We start from the raw sequence: 15,386 nt of genomic DNA, 5'->3' as shown, positions 1-15,386 counted from the left end.
GTCTTTCTGAAAAGCAGTATGGCAATATAGTATAAGAACATTCACAACATTCCTGTCTTTGGTTCTGTAATTTCATTTTTAGGAATTGATCTTAAATAATCAAAACTGTAATAGAAAAGATCTAAGTATAAAGACATTTATTGTTACATTTGGTACTTTAAGTATAAATATCCAACAATAAGTAAACAGCAGATAAATTATTTCATCCATAGTGTTAATTATTATGGAGCTAATAAAAATGATACGCGATCTGACCCTTATATAATCCTAAGGACTAGTCAGTGTTGTAAGACAGTGGTGGGGAACCTATGGCATGTGTGCTGCAGCGAGATGTTTGTATCATTGAAAGGCTTGCCATCAGTGTTCTAAGAGATTCACATGTATTAACTCAATCTTCTCAGAACAATTCAGCATGGAACCTACAAAGGAGACAGGTGCTAGTATCATGTCTATCCTACAGATGTGAGATCTGAGGCATAGAGAAACTAAGTGATTAGCTCAAGGATACACTAAGACAGACTCTAACATCCTTAGCTAAATTTCAAAACTCCAGAAAGCTGTGAAAACAGTGTTTTCATAAATTTGTGGCAAATTCATTTGTTAGCAAACCCTGACCTGAACTGTTGGGAAACTATCTATACATGGTCTTTATCCCAATTTGAGTGGATTTGTTCTACAAAGAAAAGCTAATGTGTTTAATGACATTTTGGACATTATCAGACTCCACTAGATGCAATACAGTATCCATATCATGTTCTTTCTATAAGCTGAAAAATTAACCAGCCCCATAAGTTTCAGCTAAGGAATTGTAGTGGAGATAGAATTCAAATCTAAGTCATCTGTCTGGCTCTAGAGTCTGTGCTCCTAACCACTGCGTGATATTTTCAGACTGTTTAATGACATGAGACAATGCTTATAATTCAAATATTCACATATTAGTAACTACATACTATTCACCAGACACATGGACAAATTTTAAATTGCAATTGTGACAAATGCCACAAAGGAAGGATATCTGTCTATTATACTGAGGTTTGTCCTAGACAGACTAGTCAGAGGCAGACTTCCTGGGAAAACACTTGACCTGAGATACAAAGGACAAGCAAGACTTACTAAAGAGAAGATGACAAACCCAGTAGGTAGAACAGCATGGGCAAAGTCCCTGTGGTAGGAGGAAAAATGGTGAGAAAAGACTGAAAAAGAGCCAATGTAGAATAAACATTTGCCCAGCTTGCCTGAGAAACAGTTCCAGGTTAAGACTTTTGTCCCAGGATAAATAATACCACACTCACTTTTATTATCAAAAGTATCTTGTTCTGAATGATAAAATAAATGGTCACCAAACTTTTAGGTGATAAATTAGATGACTAACTAGACACAACTAAAACCTGTTCCTGGGATTTGTCATTGATCTGTCAGGAGCCTCAGTGCTTCTATGGAGACAAACACCCTCCCCTCCCCCTTTATTCTAAGAATTATGGGAAGCCATGATGGGTCTTAATCCAGTAGGACAGTGGATAGCATAATCAAAGTTTAATTTTTGAAACATAACTCCTGCTGCAGTGCAGCAAATGGATGGGAATATTTAAAGGACAAGAAGAATACCTTTAGGCCAGTTGGGAAGCTACTACACGAATCTGAGGAAGAAATACTGATTGCCTGTTTGAGAATGACAGAGGTAGAGACAGAAATAAGTGCTTGGATTTGATATTTGGTGTGAAAACAAAATGAACACAAATTGAAGATTATTTGTATACAGAAGGAAGAGTGATAGGTCCCATGGATGAGGCCAAGATTTCTTCTTTGCAACGTGGATAGAGGGCGGTATGATTCACTGAACTACAAACACGAAGGACTTTCACGGGCTAAAGTTTTAGAAGTGTGTTATATCTGCATATCGGTCCCAAATAGAAGGCATGAACATGAAGAACAAATTGTGGAAAGCTTTAGGTGCAAAACCTGTTGATGGCTCTTTACATTCAGAGAGCACTCCTCCTATGCGTAGCCTCCAATATCCTGGTTGGACACTGGAGTTGAGGAGAGGCCAAACAAAAAAGCTCCTCCTCGGCTGATGATGTGAGCCCAGAAGCATGGAAACAGTTTAAGCATGCAGCTGTCCCCTACAACTAACTCTCAAGGGCTTCACATTTACCGTTCATAAGACTTTTCACATATAAATGGCTCATTTAAACCCACAATTTGGTCAGAAATTATAATCTGCATTAGGAAATTGAGGCAGAGGGCTTTAATTACCTACAGAGCCAGTAGGGGATCTATGTCATCCTATCTCTTCTCAACGCGCACTCACGGTATGCAAGGGACTATAGTAAGTGCTAGAAGAAATAGTTCCCATATAATGAGGGCCTACTATGGGCCAGGAAATTTAAAAAGAAAAGAGGAAAAAAAAAAAAACCCTCACATTCTGAACTCCTAATACTGTGTTACTTTTCCCACACACTTACCCTACAGTAAGTTCGCTTTCAAACTTGCAAAAAAGTTCACAAGCATGGGGTGGAGGTGAGATGTGTATGAGCCGGGGCAGCCAGGGCCCACCCCAAGCACTAGACAGGAGAAAGTGGGGTCCCAACGGCCGGGCCCCGGGACACCCGACGAGGGAACCCGCCGGCCCTGGCCCGTTTGACCTGTGTGTTGCCATAGCAACGGCCCGGACCACCCACCGCTTGGGAGGCCGCACCCTTCGATGGGGCGGAACCTGAGCGGCGACCCAAGTGGCCACTCACCCCGAGCAGCGGGCCGAGCTTGTCCTCGAAGGGACTCACACTTCGCGTCCGATGTCGCCGAGCCCGGAACCTGGAGAAACTAACTTTTTGACCGGCAAGCGGCTCCAGGGAGGACGGACGGGGGCCGCGCGGGGACAAAGCGCTGGGACTGGAGGGAAACCCCTTTTCCTTGCTGCGTAGCTCATGAGCAGTCACCCGCTGCACAACGGTGTCCAAGTGCCTTGGGTGTGGTCCAAGGCGTCCGGATCGGCAGCTCCTTTTAGGGACCAAATTGAAAATCCTGACTGTAGTGCAGAGAAGGAGCCGTATGTTGCATGAAATTAAAGCTTTATAACAAAAGTGAGGTGATATCCAGGCCAATAGTCTCATTTAGGGCCAAGGCCTGGGCACTACCGTGGGTGCCGAGATGGCCTGAAAAGACAAACAATGGTGAGAGTATCACTCCTCAGGCTTATGGTGTTTGTCTCTTCAGAAGCCCTGAAAGACTCCTGACGGATCAAATGACAAACCCTGGAACAGGCATTAGCCGAAAACTTACGTAGGACCATCTGAATCCATGTAGCCTGCAAAGGAGGCTAAAAATACGGGCACCAGCTGTATGCTAATACAGCTATTGATTGACCTGAATTAGGAATGGCTTCTGTGGACTGGGGTCCTGCTCTCTAACAGCTGTGGGGAAGATATTCAACTCTCCTTATACTAACTAGCCTAATTATTTGAGACAGGTGTTCTCTAAAATTAATTTGAATGATAGTCAATAACTTGGTAAAGCGGATCGATCCATTTGTTTAAAAATAGGTGTACATTTGGCAATTAATTCATCCTGCCTTTATCAAAAGCTAAAAATGGCTAATTTGGTAACTTCAGTTTTGAACATTTTTTTCAAGCACAAATTATCTCCACCGATTTCTTATGCTGTAAAAATTTGGAATCTTGGCCAGACATTGTTCTAGAGAAATATAGTACAGAATTATTGTCTAACAAGGTTCCGGAACAGCCTGCAAAAATTTTTTCTCTGCCACGTATCCAACCGTGAATGTTCCACGGTGTCTAAAAGAGAAGATAAACTACCATTTGCTTCACTGAACTTTGAAGTGTATGGATCTACCTTCAACATGCAGCTCTGAAGCCTCTTACGTTCCAGACTCTTTCCAAGAAGTAACTTTCAACTGTTTACTTTTTGATACCTAACAAAAGCCTGGGTAAAAGAAACTATAGTTATGGAGAATTATTTGAAGGACAAGCAGATAACCCCTCCTCAGTCTGCCAAACCTGGCTACATATTACCAAAACTGGCTACATATGAGAGACATCTAAGGAGTTATTTTTGTTTTGCTTTATTTTGTGTTTAAATGCAGATTGACAGGCTACACGTCCAGAAATTTGATTAAACAGATTCCATTAAGCCATTTTAAAAGGAATTCAGGTGAATTAGATACAAGCCAAGTTGAGAACCACTGGACTAGGCTTTAATCTAGGTTAAGCCAGACCATCAAAAAGCTACATGTTTTGGGCCAGGGATTTAGCTCAGTGGTTTCACCACCTGCTGCGCAAGCACAAGGACCGGAGTTCGATCCCCGATACCAAAAAAAAAAAAAGCTACATATTTGTACCACTTTGTCTTCATTCTTGCAACACTGCCTTATGAAGCCATGCTTTAGCCTTTGTTATAGTGTAAATATGAAGCGTCCTCCACAGACTCATGTATTGAGAGAAATTTTGATTTCCAATGCAGTAATGTTCAGAGGTGGGGCCAGAAAGGTGCTAACCTCATCAATGGATTAGTCCTGAATGAGTTCATGGTTGAATGGGCTATTTGGAGCTGAGGCCAACTGGAGGAAGTAGGTCATTAGGGGTGTGCCTTTAAAAGGTTATATTTTGTTCCTGGCCCCTTTCTGTCTGGCTCTTGCTCTATTTCCGAGCTGTCATGAAGAGAACAGTTTTCCTTTACCATGCTCTTCCATTGTCATGTTTCTGCCTTAGAGCCAACTAACCATGGACTGAAACCTCTGAAACTGTGAGCAAAAGTAAGCCTTTCTTCCTTAAAATTGTTTTTCTTGGTTATTTGGTCATAGCAACAAAAATCTAACTAATACAGCCTTATATCATTGGATTATATTAGGAAAAGCTGTTTGGGGGTTAAAAATGCTGTTTTTAAAAAATACTCATGACACCTCTGCATTTACTAGAGGAATTATTTTAAGAATTATGTTTATATTCTGTAGTGTAATCCTACCAGATTGTCTTCCCCAGGGTTTTTCAGACTTTATGGGCTATCGTCCATCGAAAAAGGAATGTAATTATTATGTGTCACAAACATATATAATAAAAAAGAAATATGCTTTACATCATCACTCACTACCCATGTACCTATGTATTCAATAACTGAATCGTTTTATAAAACATTACTAAAACTATGTCATGTAGAGTTTTTATCTTTTTTTTAAGGTTATTTTCCACTCTTTAAATGGCTTCTTCACCACCAGCTGAGTTGCAAGTTGCATTTAAAAAACAGCACTATAGGCTTATATCTTTTCCTGGAAACTAGCCCTGCGCCCTCAGACAAGGTAACCAGGCCACCTGGCTACAGATAATTGCTCCAACAGTAGGTTACCTGACTCATAGCAAGGCAATAACATTACTCTCTCAGGAATTTGGAATTAGGACTGAGAGATTTCAATCTCTCTCAAGGTAGCTAACATGGAAACATACAACATCATTAACATAGTAAACCCGGAGCTCTCCACAGACATTTTTTTAACCATGTGGCCTGGAGAATTGTAAAAGGCAGACTGCTAGAAAAATGGAAAAGAACAGGAAGGATGAAAACATCTAAAGAGAGAAGAAAAAGAGGGGCTAAAATTATTCAGCTTCCTGTCCCTGGTCATAGCATATATTTTCTAAAATAAATTGCATTCCTGCCTTCAAAATCCATGTAGTATTTCCAGATCTTTATAATAAAATGCACTATTTTGCTTAGCTAGTTTAAGTAGATGAATTTCTGTTATTACAAACAAAATAAATCTAACTGTATTAGATTTATATGCCTATATATTTTTTAAACCCAAAACTTATTAACTCGAACAATACAATATTGCAATTCTTTAACTCAGAAGTCCCAACACAGGGCTCACAGGGCTACATCTGTTTCTTTGTCTTTTACAGCTTCTACAGGTTCCCACAGTCCTTGGCTCAAAGCCCTCTTCCTTCATCTTTAAAGTCAACAACATTGCATCGTTTTGACTCTGCTTTGACATTACAACTTCTAATTCTAATTGGAAAGGTTCTAGGCTTTAAAGGACCCATGTGGTTAGACAGGGCCCACCCACAAAATGCAAGATATTCTCCCAATCTCAAAGTCCTTAACTTACTCATATCTGTAAAGTGCCTTTTGTGTACAAAGTAACATGTTCACAGGTTCCAGGAATTGGGATTTGAACATCTATAGGGCGAGAGGCCTATCACACTAATATATAATCATTCTATGGCCCTTATAGGAAAGTCCATGCAAGAAAACTTACTTCAAGTCTGACTGTCAGAAAAAGATTCTTTCTCCTTGAGAAACTGACATACTTTTTCCCTATGAAGAAAGCAAACTGTACGATTGATCAAGTTTCCCTTTATAACAAGGATTCCACGAAGATGGGATTCAAATTTACAGCTGAACTTTAATAACTTTTCCAAACTTTGGTTTGCATATCTGGCTTGTATCTTGCATTGTAACTTTCTCCTGTTCTCTCATTTTCCTTCATTCCTTTATCTTTTTTCATTGTATTGATTACTATTATAAGCTGCCTCAGTATTTGGCACTTGCTGTTTCCTCTGCCTATTAAGGCTCTACCCTGCCCCAGCTCCACAAGGCTGACTCCTTGTCATCACTCAGACTTAGCTAACTTGCCTTCTTCTCAGAGAACCTTTCCCTATTCTCCTTATCTACAGAATTCCCACCCCACCCCCAGTCTATCACTTCACACTGCTTTGGTGCTTTGGAACCTTTAACATCATCTAAAACAATCCTGTTTATTCCTTTCCTTAGGTTCCTCTTAGGAACCTGGTCTCTTTGTTCAGCTTCTTTCCAGTGACTGGGAGAGAGTCTGACTAGAGGCTGTTTACTAAAAACTGTGGCATTAGTAAATGAAAGAAATGTAATGTAAGGAAGGAAGGAAGGAAGGAAGCAAAGGAGAGAGGGAAAGAAGGAGGGGAGATTTTATAGAACATGCTGATATGGGTAGACAGGTAAATAAGTGGATAGATTAGACTGAAAATAGACAAATACTCATTTCCAATGTGCAACTGTCACTAACATTTATACAGAAGAACCAGAGAAACTACACAAGAAAGTGAAACATATTCATCTCCCTAAAATCTATACATGGAGATCCTGAGTTTTCTAAGGGAACTTTTGATGTTATGCCTTACATTTTTTTTTCAAAGTATTCAAGTGGCTCGAGGCAGATACATTAAATATTATGGTTAGTTGCCATAGCTGAAGTCATCAATTCTTATTGAAATGATGGATTGTAACACTATGACCACTGAAATGTCACAATCTAGACATTGCCAAGGAACTCAGTCTATTTCAGGGGTCATTACTATATAACAATCATTCTATTCCTGTAATTGTTAACAGTAACCACTGGCAACAAGTATTATATGTTGTTTACTTAAACACTCTATGGTAACGTCATGGTTACAATGCAGTATCAAATTGCTTCACATTTCAGGAAGAGAAGTCAGAACTGAAGTTTGTCAGTGTAAGAAAACACAGAAGCAATTAGTACAGTTTGTTCAGGGTTGGTTGACCTTGTTGGTGAAAATGCCAGATTATGGGAGGGGAAGAATTCAGTTCCTTAAGTCAAGAAGTAATTGACTTATACATTAATTTTAAATTTATATATTAATTTTAATTTTTAAATTTCATCTATGTTATTCAAAAGATTTTAAAGGGGTACGGCTCAGATTTTTAACTTGCCTAGAATTGGTAAGGCCCTGGGTTCAATTCTCAGCATTGCAAAAAAAAAGAAAAAAATTTTAAGAGACTCTACATCACACACACATACACACACACACAAAATGCCATAATATTTCTGTTCTATAAAACAAATTCAGACATGTCTACATTATTATGTGTTATTAAGATTTCTTAAATGGGCACTTGTCTTTGTGAAGTGTATAATGTAAAAGAATAATGACATTTTTGACTACTGGTAGGCTCTAACAATTTACATAAGTCTACTTTTCTACTTTCACAAAATAAAACTGTACTTTATCCCATAGCTTTAAAAATGAAATAAGTATTTGGCAATTAACCCAGTTTGTCTAATTTTGAATGTCTGACCCAGCCTCCTTTGTCAGATATAACTAGTTAGAGTCTAAGTTTGTACACACCCAGTTCATGGACTTGAAATACTGAGAAGTCAGTGTTCCCCAATTAACCTACAAATTCAATGTAATCTTTATCAAAATTTCAGGTCTTCTTTTTTCCTGAAATTGATATTCTGATCCTAAAATTCATATAGAAATGAAAAGAACTAAGAGCAGGCAAAGCAATCTTAAAAAGAAGAATGAAGTTGAAAGATTCACTCTTCATAGTTTCAAAACTTACTGGAAATCTACAGTAATAAGACTGGGTCATACTGGCTTAAAAACAGACATACAGATGGACGGGATAGAACTGAGAGTGAAAAATACATCCATACATCTATGGTTAAGGGTGCCAAGACAATTCAGTGGGGTAAAGAATAGTCTTTTCAGGCCCAGGGATGTAGCTCAGTGGCACAGCACCTGCCTGGCAAGTGCAAGGTCCTGAGTTCAATCCCTTGTAACAAAAAAAAAAAAAAAAGAATAATCTTTTCAACAAATAGTGGTGGGAAATCTCCACATCCATATGTAAAGAAATATATCTGTACTTGTACCTCACATCATATACAAAAATTAGCTAAAAATAGACAAAGTCCTAAATATGAGCTAATCCTACAAAACTCTCAGAAGAAACATAGGTATAAATCACCATGACTTTGAATTAGGCAATGGTTTCTTAGAGACAGCATCTAAAGCAACAGCAACCAAAGGGAAAAATATATTGGACTTCATTAAAATGAAAACTTTTGTACTTAAAAGGACCCTGTCAAGAAGGTGAAAAGATAACCAACAGAATATGAGAAAATCCTGGCAAATCATGTATCTGATAATGGTCTAGTACCTAGATATATTATTAAAACTATTAATAACTCAATAGTAAAGAAGATAACTCAATTTTAAAATGTACAAATGATTTAAATAAATATTTTTCCAAAGAAGATATACAAGTTAACATCATTAATTATCAGGGAAATACAAATCAAAACCATTAAGTTACTACTTTACACCCAATAAGATGGTTATAATAACAAAGACAATAAGTGTTTGGTGAGGATATGGAGAAACTGGAATGCTCACACATTGCTGGTAGGAATGTAAAACAGCTCCTTGGAAAATAGTTTCAAATCATCAAATGATTAAAAATAGAGTTGTCACATGACCATTCCTTAATATATATCCAAGAATCAAAAACATTTGTCCACACAAATATTTATATATGACTGTTTACAGTAGCATTATTCATTCTACAAAAAGAGAAAGAAAAAAACAATAAAAATGGCCATCAAATGGTGTAAACAAAAGATGGAAAATCCTTCTATGGCCAAACATTATTTGGCCATAGAAAGGATGAAATACTGATACATGCTACAATATGCATGAACCTTAACAATATTATGCTAAATGAAAGAAGTCAGATACAAAAAACCATATTTTATATGACTATGTGAAATTTCCAGAATAAGCAAAACTGTACATACAAGCAGTGACCAGGGACTAGGAGAACATGGAGACGGGGAGAAGTTGCTAACAGGTGTGCAGTTTCTCTTTGGGGCAATGAGAAAGATTAGATGGCGATGATGTTTGCACACCTTTGTGAATACAGTAAAGAGACACTAAATTGTAGCCTTTAAGAGGGTCAATCCCATATTAGTTATGTCTCAATAAGAATTTAAACACATAGTAGTTCTTCTTTCATGGATTTAAAAACCTCAGTTAAGGGGCTGGGGATGTAGCTCAATGGTAAAGTATCTGCTTAGTAAGTACAAGGCTCTGGGTTCGATCCTTAATGCCTGAACAAACAAAAATGATAAAACCACACTTACTTTCGCTTTTTACCTTCTTTGAAATTGGGTTGCATCTTCTAAGTGAATACACATTACTATTGCTGTCATCCAGCAGCAGCCCTGATATGGTTGTAAGAAAGCATGTGTTGACAGGACCAAGGAAAGTGCATGCATCTGTGTCTTTGTTTTAATAAAACACAAGTATTTTTAATTCACCTAATAGCACCAGCTCCGTGCCAGGCACCTGTTCCAAATACTTTATGTATTTTAACTTAATCCTACTGTTATTATTCCATTTCATAGACAAAAAAGATACAATATTCTGGAGCGACTCGTCCATGACCACACAGCTACAGAGTATATTAGTGCCATTCCGGCTGTCTGATCGAGTCTATCCTCCTAAATCGCTCGGTATCACTGTCTCTGTTGCCTGTAAAATCCTGTGAGTGCAATTCAGTCATTACCTTAAACACCCTTAGGGTTTCCTGATGCAAAGTTGGCCAAGAGATTAACTAAAGTTAACATCCTGGCAATAGTTTGGTAATAAAACTCTATTCATTAAAATGTCCACCTAGTGTTACCCCTTACCAGCTTTCCCCAGGAGCTAAGAGAGTGGCACTGGCGCCACCTATAGGACCGCCTGTACACTGCAGTAAGGCGATTGAATTGTGAACCGCTTGTTTGATATCTAGGAGCTCTATCAGCCTCTACCAGGCCAAGACATTTTGAAAAGGCCTGAGTCACAGGCCTGAGTTCTAGACCTGATACCACTGCTAACTCATGAAGAACCTTGGACATATTCTTTTCCAGACTTCAGAGTATCAAAACCAATCCCTGAGGGCAGGGAACCTCAACAACAGACTTTGGAGTATCCAGTACAATAGAAGATTGGAGGACAATGAGCTAAATTCAGCAAATATTTGCTGAACAGCTATAGGCACTGTTCTAGAATCTAGGTACGATTTCTGTGCTCAGGGAAGCTTTAAACCTTATGAGATGTAACATAGACACTGAGCAAGAAATAAAGGAGAAGGATAAATATCCATAGTACCAAATGCTATGATGACAATTAAACAGGATTGTGTGTGACAGAGAGAGTGCTTGGGGACCACTCTAAATTGTGAAAAGGCTCTCTGAAGAGGATGTTTGAGCTAAGATAAAAGGGATGATATGGAGCCAATCTCAACCTTGAGAAGTTTGGGGGATAGAACTTTCTGGTGAGAGAAAAAGGAGTCAAGGATGGTTAGGTGTTTGGTACTTCCTGTTCCATATTTATGGTTCTTTGGGGGAATTAGGGCAAGGCCAAGAGATTTCCAGGTGTCCCTGAAGCAAAGCAAGAGAAAGATGAGAGAGGGATGTGTTCTCTAGCATGACAGGGAGAGATTCTAGAAGGGAAAACAAACTGGCTTTCAAAGGATGAGTTAAAAATTTGAAAGGTGTATTATAGAATAGAGAAAGACCTCACATACAAGAAAGGGGAGGAGTGGGATGCATGCAGGAGTCATTGGCTATGGCAATTCTGAAATCCAACTGGGCAAATATTTTGAGATCTTCATAATCTGGGGTAGGAATTATTATTCTCTGATTCTGGTCCCTGCAAGTAATTTCCTCACCCACTGTTCTCCTGAGCCCTTGGTTGTGTCTTCTAAAAATTTCTGCCATTTCAGTGTGCCAGGTGATATGGGGATTTATGAATAACCCCCCCTGGGGGGGGTTAGTGAGAAGCTTTCACAACCCATTCTCTATCATAGATGGTTGGAGGTCCAAGAGCCACTTTTGAAGTCTTGAACAGTCATTGATCCTGTTAGTCTAGACTCATAGTTCCTCTGGAACCAAAACACTGTTTTTTAAAAAAAAAAAAAAAAAACCTTGTGTTTCCATCTACTTGAATGCAGGAAGTATCATGTGCCAAAAGCTATACCTCACTTAATTTGAGAACTAGCTCTCAGGCCCATGCCTCTCTTTCCTCTTTCTCCTTCTCCATGGGATTTTCTTGAAAAGCCACATCCTTAGAATCTTTTCTCTGAATTTTATCCATCCAAAAGATTTTACTAGGCACCATACTCTTAATTTTACATTGTCCCTGAAGCACATCAATCCATTCAAGGTTTTAACAATGAATGATTTGTGCCCATATTTTTAATTTGATCCTTGTCTCAAGGCTGAATTTTAATAATTTTAAAGACTTTCTCAATTTATCTTTCAATCTGCAAGACCAAAAAGAAATTATCTCGCAAACTCCCAATTTTCTGAATATTTTGTATACTTCCTATTTTCTTTCACTCCTGTTTAAAAGCAGGGCAATTCTTTTCTGAATTCATTTCTTCAAATATCTTGATAAAGAGAATGTCAACAAACATATTTTACCAATGTTGTTTTCTTAGTATTCCCCACTACTGAAGTTCATATTACTTGCCTCCCAAGTTATTATTGACTATAGTTTTATCAAATATTTTCCACTGCCTTAATGAATCACCATCTTCAAACCACCAATATCAACTTCTTTGCTATACACCTAAGCCATGCCTTGAATATTAAGATTTTGTTATTGTTTGCTTTTTTTTCCCAAAGAAAATCAATTTCTTTGTAATATAAGCTAGTTTATGCTGCAGTAATGAGTAACTTACAATTCTCACTGGCTTAACACTACAAATGTTTTCACTAAAGCAAAGTCTCCCGTAAATATGGGCAATAGTCCAAAGCATATTCTCTCCATATATCAGTAGAGCCTACCACACTGCCTCAGTTTTAAGGACCTTATCAATACACCTCAGTAGGGAAAAAGAGAAAACAAAAAATCAGAAAATCAAGCACCAGCTCTTAAAATGCTCAACCTAGAAAAGACCTACATCGCTTTTACTCACATTTCAGTGGCCAAGTCTTATAAGCACATCTAAAATAAAGGGTGTGAGGTAGTCCAATCCTCCCATACTCTTGAAAAGGAAATGGCACTTGAAATATTGAAAGGAAAAACTCCTATCTGCTCCTGTAGGATCTTCTCTTTGCCTTTGTTGTTGTGCAGCTGCACAACAATATATTTCAGTTTCTATTTATTTTTCCTAGTTAGTATAATTTGTTGTACAGCTTGTATCTATGAATTCATATCACTGATCACTTCTAGACAGTTCTTAGCCATTATCTCTTCAAATATTTCCCTCTTTGGTTCTCCATCTGTCTAAATGTATGTTAAGAGATAGCATCCATCCTCTGCATCTCTTAATCCCTACTTTCCACTCTATAAAGGCTCTCATCTATGGCTTATTATTGCTTCTAATTCTCAGTCATAGTAGCTTATTTCATTTTTCATGTTAGTCATTTGGTTGAAATTAATGTGTGGGAAACCTGAGCATTGTAATGCTTTCCTCCTGCGAAGATTCAGATTCATTTCTGCCAAGAACAGGTGTTATCATCTTGAGATGACTATGTTCAGGGTTGTGACAACACAGAGGTCTTGGGACTGAAGTGATATGACCAGTGTGTTCCTGTCTAAAGGAAGGGGTAAAGAGAGGACCTAGAGGACAATTTCACATAAAACATATCCTGGAATGTATACATCATTGCTTCCCATAATAAATTGGGTAGAACTTATTTAAAAGAGAACATCCAATTGTAGAAGAGGCTGGGGGAAGTAAGGGAAAGGGCTTTTACTAAGTCTAAGAAGACAATGGATACTAGCAAAAATTAATGGTCTAGAGACTGGTGACAGTCTTTCATTTCCCAAACCATATCCTATATACATGGCCCTCAGGAGTTGTGTCTATAGGACAAGGTCTTCCCCTCTGCATAGCTCCAGGGCCCATGGACCTGGAGGTCTTCCACAAACCAGGACTTCTTATTCTAGAAAGTCACACAACACACATCAAAGATGAAAATGTACCTACAGCCTATACACTGTAACTGTAACTGTAGTTTTTATTGAAATTTTTAATATATTTTTATAATTTTGCTTCATAAATTATTTGGGTAAGAGTAATTCATTTAATTTACATTGAGCTCAGGATTCTTAATAATTAATGGGTTTAACAGTGCTATTGCTTATAGACATTTAATTAGAAATTTTTTTGTGTATGTTTTACCTTTTTTAATGCTTTTCAGGACTTACTTTTGTAGGCCTCTGAAAAGCTCTTATTCCCCAGATACTATGCCTATACTACTGAGGGTATAAAAAAATCTGCAGGCCAGGTGTGAAAGACGAAGAGCTCATTCTGCAGACCTACCTTGGAGGGTAAGACTTTCTCTCCAAAAGGGTCCAGCTACCAGCTTGCCATGGAATCTGAGGAGTGGGGAGTAGAGAGGCTCTGTGTCCTGAAGGACCTGGGTAACAACTAGTACTAATGAAATAAGTTAAGGACAAGACACAGCAGAGAGTTACAGCAGGTGAGGGTGGGTGCCAGGTGCATGAGTTGGTCTGGGAGTGGTTGGGATGGTCAGAGAAAATTTCTGGGTCTAATTTCAACCATAAAATGATGATTATTCATCCTTAAAATACAAATTTCTTTCAAATTTCTTCTCTGATACCATAGCCTCTGGTTTCCTTCCTCTGTGTCTAGCTGCTGAGATGGGAAACACGAGAGGAAGGATATGTTAAGGGGATCTGGGGATGGCTACTGTATCAGGTGGCACTGAGACATCCCAGGGGAGGCATCTAGTAGATGTGTGAGTCTGGAGCTCAGGAGAGGGGGCCATGACTCATCAAATTCTCCAACATTCTGCATTAGGATGTTTAGTTGCAAGTAACAGACATCAATTCTGACTAAGCAGGAAATGAATTTATTAAAAGATTCTTTAAGTAGTTCACAGAATTTTCAGGACGGCTGGAAAATTAAGCTCAGAGTTAGGCATCCAGGAACATTCCCTGAAATCACATTCAGAACTGGTCTGCTGAAGAAACTATCACTGCCATCAGGCACCAGGTGCTTTACCTTGTACTGCTGCTACTGCTGCCATGGAAACCCCACCTCCTCACAACCAACCTGTCACCAGAGAGAAGACTCTGTGCTTTTTTTTTTTAATCACTACCACTAGAACTGCACCCTGGTTTCAAGGGACACTGGGAAAGGAAGATTCTAGTATATTTCGCTTCTGTAGCAAGGAATTAACTATGCCACCCAAGATTTCTGAAGTGCGGAAGTCAACAAAAATAGAAAATGAGTTCAGACTCTATGCAGCCCAACTGAATAACAAATTTTCTTTATAATCCTAACAAACTGACTCCCCAAAATTGCTAGAAACCACTAGCACAGAATGAGTAGAAAGGAGAGCTAGGAATAGGAAACTGGGGAGCATCACTGTATAAAGGCCCTTCTTGAAGTGTTTAGCCTCTGAAAGTGAAAAGTGTTCACAAGATACTTTTCCCCTAACTCCACCTCAGACTTGTTGCTTGCATTTTGAAGAAAAGCCTGTAGTCGTGCAATAAGATAGAGAGCTGCAGAGAGAAAGGCTCCCCTCCCTGTGTCCTTAGTAATGCTGGAATCCAGAATAAAAAAGACCATGTGTTAAG

The 15,386-nt window shown here is 38.5% G+C and overlaps 1 protein-coding gene across 9 annotated transcripts in view; it reads right to left on the bottom strand.

Moving 5' to 3' along the window:
• The window catches only part of Stk33 (serine/threonine kinase 33), a 214,655-nt gene extending 205,619 nt beyond the window's left edge, over positions 1-9,036 (bottom strand). Inside the window, exon 1 of one of the 9 annotated variants that reach the window (XM_021263753.2) lies at positions 2,742-9,036. In XM_021263753.2, coding sequence (XP_021119412.1) covers positions 2,742-3,110 — 369 coding nt within the window. In that variant the 5' untranslated portion in view covers positions 3,111-9,036. Of the gene's footprint in view, positions 1-2,462; positions 2,717-2,741 lie in introns of those variants that run through there. The other 8 variants (XM_087211742.1, XM_013074710.3, XM_004851380.3 and 5 more) reach the window with 8 other exon arrangements.
• Positions 9,037-15,386: the final 6,350 nt, after the last annotated feature.

Source organism: Heterocephalus glaber, unplaced genomic scaffold, assembly GCF_053883595.1.
Source record: "Heterocephalus glaber isolate CG9 unplaced genomic scaffold, H.glaber_assembly_v1.0 deba00001428, whole genome shotgun sequence".
NCBI lineage: Eukaryota > Metazoa > Chordata > Mammalia > Rodentia > Bathyergidae > Heterocephalus > Heterocephalus glaber.
Note: the sequence above shows the minus strand (reverse complement) of the source record. Positions and strands in the feature narration are given on the sequence as shown.